The following is a 6,571-nucleotide window of genomic DNA, read 5'->3' on the forward strand; positions in this document are numbered from 1 at the left end:
TGAAAGACGAAATTATAAGGGCGAAAAAAAAAACGAGGAGCGCATGACACGGCGTAATGCTTCCACCTTGCCCGTACGTCCTCTCTACCTAAAACGAAGGTGGTCGCTAGCGTTCACGTCATCACGTGGCACGGCAAAGCTGACAAGTGGCTCGATTCCGCGGCTGCGGCTCTCGCAGTCTCGCCCCTCTCCGGATCGCACACGCCGAGCGCATCCCGGCCGTCCATCCGGTCTCCAGGCCCGCCAGCCGATCGAGCGGTTTCCCCGCGAAAACGCGGGCGCCCGCGGGCGCCCCGTCCGCCCTGGCGAACAGAGGCAGAGCGACCAGCCAAACCTTCCTCCTCGGTCGTCCTGGGACCTGAGGCCACGTCCACGGTTCCGGGGGAAAACCCACTGCTGGTATCACCGCCCCGCATCGTCCTGACCTCCGGGCGAGGCCCCCACACCAATACCATTCCGCCTGCGCCGGCCGGGAGCTAGCTCTGCTTGCTAGGCTGCTCTCTTTATACGCGAACGCGGCGCGCCTGCCTTCGTTCCAGTCGCCCGCGCGCATCGGCGCATGCTCCGGCTTGGGCTTACCCGTCTAGGTTTAGCTCCGTCCCCCTTCCGCGCCGCGGTTCTTGCTGCTGGTTTCGTCGGCGCGCGAGAGAAGATCGATCTCCTTGTGATTTGATCTGATCGGATCGGATCGGATCGGTCGCGGGTTAAGCTAGCGTCGTCTTCGGTTCCGGCGTCTACTGCTCGTCTATTAGCTGCCGCGTCGGGTCAGATGACGAAGATGGCGGTGGTGAAGGGGCGGAGGGATGCTAGCAGCAGGCGGCGGCTGAGCGCCGGCGTGAGCGTGCGGCCGCGCGTCCAGGTGGACGCGAAGGTCGCGCCCGCGCCGACGCCGCTGCTCCAGCGGCTGCTCGCGGCGTGCCGCCGCGCGTTCCGGGGCCCCGGGACCGTGCCGGCGCCCGACGACGTCGCCCTCATCAGAGGCATCCTCGGTACGTACGTACTTGAACTGAACGTGGCTGCATCGATCTGCTGTTTGTTACTCTCTTCTTCTCAGTTGCAGTCTCACACAGTCACACATGAAGCTACTCCTATCCCACGAGTAAAAGTTCTGAATCTTTTGATTTTGTGCGACACTTGCAAGTGAATCAGCCGCACCGACGGATGAATTTGACTGCAGCTTTGTATGTTGTCGTCGGAAAAAGAACATGCAACATGCATATATTCATGGGCCGGCCGTCTTGGGCACACCGGTTTGCTGCACCAATTCATGGGCCGGATCTGCCGCACCCTGATTTAGAGCGGCATGCAGCAGCTTGTCACACTTTTCTGTGCCGGCATGCATGGCGCTGTGTGGTGTCGTGGTCTTACTTTATGGCTGGATCTGGCTATCTGTGCATGCCACCGTGCATCTGGTTGCAGATTTTGGAGAGCAATGTTAATAATACAACCAATTGTTGGTTGTAAGAATTTTTATAGCCATCTTTCAGCCAATTAGTATAGTAGTTTAGTCTTTCATCATTAATATAAGACCCACATGTTTCTCACACAAGGTTTTTGGTTCTTGTGCCAAAGCTGGTCGTAAGCTTGCAGCCCACCTCTCCTCTCTCTCCTCCATCTTGTTTTTGGTTCTTGTGTCCAAGTTGGCTGTAATTAGTATATTTAGCCTTCTTGCAAACTTTTATAATACTTGCTCTGACCTGAGTTCGGCAGGGCATGCATGCTCCATGCACGGGCGCCAGCAGTGCACCTAGCTTTTCTTTTCTTTAATCGTGTTCGTCTGCAGACAAGATGGGACCAAAAGACGTGCACCTGAGCGCCGTCACCAAGGCCGCCGCCGATTCCGGCGTCCAGAGACGGCGGCGTCCGATCATCACGCGCACCACCATCCACGAGTGCACAAACTTCTCGGTACGCAATGATCGATCGAGCTGAGAGCCTGAGACACGCGTGCATGCGCATCTCACACTGTCGCGTGTTCTTCTCACTCACCAGAAGATCCTGGCATCTATCTCTGCGCTGCGTGCAGATCGTGGTCTTCCTCCTGCCCCCGGGCGCGGTCATCCCGCTGCACGACCACCCGGGGATGACGGTGTTCAGCAAGCTGCTCCACGGCTCGCTGCACGTCACCTCCTACGACTGGGCCGCCGCCGGCGCGGACTCCCATGGTCGTCCGGCGGCGAGGCTGGCGAGGCTGGTGCTGGACGCCGACCTCCGCGCGCCGTGCGGCGCGCTGGTGCTGTTCCCGGAGTCCGGCGGGAACATGCACCGGCTCGCCGCGGCCACGGCGTGCGCGGTCCTCGACGTGCTCGGCCCGCCCTACTCCGGCCACCGGGACTGCACCTACTACCGGGACCTCCCGTACTCCCAGCACCGCCTCCTTGCCCGCTGCGAAGATGATGGTGAGGCCGCCGCCGGCGACGACGACGTGCGTGCCGGTGCCGCCGCGGGTGATGATGAGCATCGTCGGCGTCAGGGGGCGCGCCGCCGCCTGGGGTGGCTGCTGGAGACGGGCAGGCCCAAGGAGCTGGAGATGTACGAGCTAGGTTGCCGCGCAGGGGAGCTGTAGCTCCAATCCTAGCTACAGAAGCACCGGCGGGCCTGCTGACAGCAGAGATCGATCAGATGGTGCAGCTAGTCGCGCAGATGCATGAGCTACAACCTACAAGCAATTACTCTACGTGTCCTTCGTAATTCGTTGGCTCGTTGCCAACAGCAGCTTCAGACTTTCAGTGTACGCAGCACAGACGACCTTCCGGCCGGTCTGCTTGTAATTACGTGTTGGAAAGATTGGTATCCATCGTGTGCGAACATCCGGACCGCCAATCGGTTGTTGCTTTGTAGGAAGTGGATCGATGAGCTCTAGTCGGAGTGTTTTGAGTCCTACGGCATTCGTGGCGCGATTCGTGCTCTCGGTCCTCTTCCCCAGGCCCGTCATCAGGGTTCTACAGGCTAGCCGGCGCCCGCCCCCGGCATCATATCCTTCTACGGCTAACCGCGCTGCACGTTGGCGAGAATTTATGTTCACGGTTGATTTGCCTCCGCATTCTTTTTGTGCACACTCTGCTGGATATTCTGAAACTTGTGCGCACTAGCTTACCAAGACTCGGCTGGAGCTTCGGCAATGCGGCATGGAAAAGAGAACGCCATGGAGCAACGACGACGAACGCGTCTCCATCGGCCCTCTCAGAATCCAGGCACCAAACCCGACTGGATTCATGCATACATGGCCTCGACACACCGTGGCACCAGTAGCCCACTACTCCGTGCTTTCTTGTCCGGTCCAGTGAGCAGTGGGCGCCGGTTTCCGGAATTGGCAATCCAGCGTGCCGCCTGCTGCTCCCACATCTGGTTTCTTTCGCCATCGCAGATACTTGATCGGTATACCACCACTTGAGCTCTCTTTCTTGGTTCGCACACCGTACCTAACCATGACTACGACTACGAGCTCCTCTTTTGGCCACACGCCATACACTTGAGCTCTCGGGTTGCTAGCTAATAATTGCAGAGAGTAGAGATGATCGGACGGGGATCGATCCGGAGCGCAAACCTGCATAGCCTCTTTTATCTCAAGGTTGCTGTCCCGTCTTCCCTTTCTTTGCCGCCCATACATCTTTGGGAACTTTTTCTTTGGTTGGGTGGGGGGCTTTCATCCTAAACTTTTGGCGTCCTCCCTTCATCTCAATATCACGAGAACCGGATGAATATTCACTGATGAAGAACGAGCCCACGTTCCTGCGCTTGAGCCGGAAATGTGCGGTCCTGGCCTCTCACGAAAGTTTAGCGACAATTGCTCGCCATTAGCTTAACCGAACCGTTGCGAATTCCACGCCCTGAAACTGAATTCATATAGCGAGTCTTGGACGCCCCAGAATGTTAAGCGCTGCAGGGTTGAATGAAACCGTAGACTGAGGGCGACTGGTTCATATCGTTTAAACTTCAAGCATAATACAATGGGTTTCAGTTGGTCGACGTGCTCGGTGAGGGTGGCGGCCGAGCGGGCGGCTCGTCCGGCGCCCGGCGGTGACTCCAGCGGGGTGACGTAGGATTGCAGCGCGGCGAGTTCGCACTATCCCGGAGGCCGGAGCACCTCGCGGGGAGGTGAGGCTCGAGATGGAGATGTGGGACTGAGAAGTGACGAATTTTGGCGCACTGCCGGCGCGTGAACTGCGGCGACGGCGAGAGTTCGCCACGGCCGTGGACGAGGACGGGACTTTTTTTCCGTCTTCCCTTTCTTCAAGAAACGGGATTAAGCAGCTACAGGAAATCATCGCGCGATTTCTTCGTCCAATCGCGAATCACTTTCGAAGTTTCGAGTCCTGGAGATGCCGGAGTTGGAGCTCCAACGACCACGTCGTGAGCTTCTTCGCCATCGCGGCCTCACCGTTGGTCGTCAGCGATCTCATCATTCCGCCACCTCCCAGCGACTTGCCGCATCCACCGCCCGTCGTGTCGTGGTTCTGCCGCTTCTTTTACCGTGTGTTTGGTTGAGGTGCGGAGCGAACCTGGTTGGAGCCGACCCACTTTTGGTCTGTTTGGATGAGGGGCAAAGAAAGTGGAGCGGCTCCAGGAGAGAATATTCCCGCAAGATGCGGGTTCGCTTCGCCCGTCGAATTTCGAGGGACGGAGCGAACCCGGACGGGTTCCGTCGGCGTCCGTCTCGTCCATCTCGTCGTCCTCGTCTCGACCTCATTCTGCGCCTCGTTCCGCGCCGCCCGTCCTCGTCTCGACCTCGTTTCGCGCCGCCAGTCGTCGACCTCGTTCCGCGCCGCCCGTCCTCGTCCCGACCTGCGGCGGCTCGCGCCCGGCCAGGGAGGGGAGGGAGAAGGGGGAGGAGCAGGGGCCACCGGATCTGGCGGTGGGCAGGAGTAGGAGGACGGGGCTCGATCTACCGGTGCTCGTGGCGGCGGCGACCGGGTGGGCGGCCGCGGGAGCCGGGCCGCTGCCGGGCGGCGGCGTGTTCATCGTCGAGACGCTCCGGCGGCTCTACCTACAGCAGCTCGGAGGCCCGGGGGCGTCGTGCGAGACCAACAGCCCCAACAACGGCTGCCCTCCGTAGGACCGTACCCAAATGGCTAGCTCAATCCAATAGTTGATTCGTTGATTGATTGATTGGTAGGGCGGGGCAGAGACAGCGAACGAACCGAGGAAGAAGAGTCCAGAGAATGACCGGTGGGACCCACCAAGCAGTAGCTCACGGTGTTAAATGAACCATCCATCCTCTCTTTTTCATCCTTCCAACCAAACAAAAAATGGGATCAACCCAACCCCGACCCCAAATACAAACCAAACATGATATAGATTAGAGCCAACCCCAAAACGAGGGTTGGAGCCAACCCATCCCACCTAGTCCCACAACCAAACACACGGTTAGACCCGAAGACCTACGTGCGGGACGAACGGGGGCGACGTGTCCTGCAGGCGTCACCCATCTAATGACTCTGAACAAAAAAAAAGACCTACAAAAGGTGGGATATCCCCTCCTATGTGTCATGGAAAGTTTTTTTAAGAAAAAAATCATGGTAGATGTTGAAAAGGGATATTTGCTTTCATGGACAAACACCATTTGCCAACCTCACAATGCTACACGGGATTTTTGCTATTAATAAAAACCTATTTCTCTTAGCAAAAGACAATGCTAGTGGCATCCAATCAATATATATCCATAATCATTTTTGCTAGCGATAATCTCCGCTTGTGATGTGATGACGTGTGTACACGCGAGCAAAAAATGATTTGTCATGTCGTGTTTCTAGTGAATGCTAAGCAGGAATCCACTTCTATAAATATACCAACTATGTCAACAGAAAGGTTATCAATTCTCCATTCATGAATCTCAATCCTCGTTTAAATTACACTGCCGGTGCTCTTCTTTTTAGACAAGCGCTCTTTTTTTTTACATGCGCGTTCAATATATTCCCTAATCTCGCCTCGGAATTCAGAATTCTGATTCACCTTGAAACCAAACGGGTTTATGATTTTTAATGCTAGATCGGTATGCTGGTTTCTTTCTTTCTTTATATTCTTTCCTGCTCCTATCCTCATCATCTTGTGGTCTCCTTCTATCCTTGTGCTTCTAGCTCGTAGGGTTCTCTCTAAGATCAGGCAAATCTTTGGTTGCGATCAGGGAGTTCACACGGTGAATTTGAGTATTGAATTTTGATCGCCTTCCTAGGTTGAAGGAGCGGTGCGTATTGATGCTTGCAAGCATTGGTTGCGATCATGTTGGAGAAAGGGACATTAGTGCCGGTCACAGAACGGCTTAGTGCCGGTCCCTGTGGCCGGCACTAAATGGCCGGCACTAACATGACAGACGTTAGTGCCGGCTACTCTGACCGGCACTAACGTACGTATGTTAGTGCCAGTCCATAATACCAGCCGGCACTAACGTGCCCGACCCCGCCCGAGTCCTGACAGCAAGGTTAGTGCCGGCTGGTATAACTAGCCGGCACTAAATGTTTTTTCTTCTTTATGTTTCTTTTCTTTTTGTTTTTATACGTATGGCTATGCGTATTTCTACCGTATGTGACTACATAGTCGTACTATTTGCATTGCACAATATTATTAGAACAGC

The 6,571-nt window shown here is 56.1% G+C and overlaps 1 protein-coding gene across 1 annotated transcript; it reads left to right on the forward strand.

Moving 5' to 3' along the window:
- Nucleotides 1-396: 396 nt before the first annotated feature.
- LOC120650208 (plant cysteine oxidase 1-like) lies at nt 397-2,810 on the forward strand. Its single transcript, XM_039927238.1, has 3 exons — nt 397-989; nt 1,784-1,908; nt 2,027-2,810. The coding sequence occupies exons 1-3, from the start codon at nt 770-772 to the stop codon at nt 2,564-2,566; spliced, it is 885 nt and encodes a 294-aa protein (XP_039783172.1). The 5' UTR covers nt 397-769; the 3' UTR covers nt 2,567-2,810.
- The last annotated feature ends 3,761 nt before the right edge of the window (nt 2,811-6,571 follow it).

This window comes from Panicum virgatum, chromosome 9K (assembly GCF_016808335.1).
Source record: "Panicum virgatum strain AP13 chromosome 9K, P.virgatum_v5, whole genome shotgun sequence".
NCBI lineage: Eukaryota > Viridiplantae > Streptophyta > Magnoliopsida > Poales > Poaceae > Panicum > Panicum virgatum.

Bases quoted from the DNA above. Each gene is read 5' to 3' on its own strand.
- LOC120650208 (XM_039927238.1), top strand. From the start codon at position 770: ATGACGAAGATGGCGGTGGTGAAGGGGCGGAGGGATGCTAGCAGCAGG. The intron at 990-1,783 runs GTACGTACGTAC...GTTCGTCTGCAG, and splicing joins CCTCATCAGAGGCATCCTCG to ACAAGATGGGACCAAAAGAC. The intron at 1,909-2,026 runs GTACGCAATGAT...CGCTGCGTGCAG, and splicing joins ACGAGTGCACAAACTTCTCG to ATCGTGGTCTTCCTCCTGCC.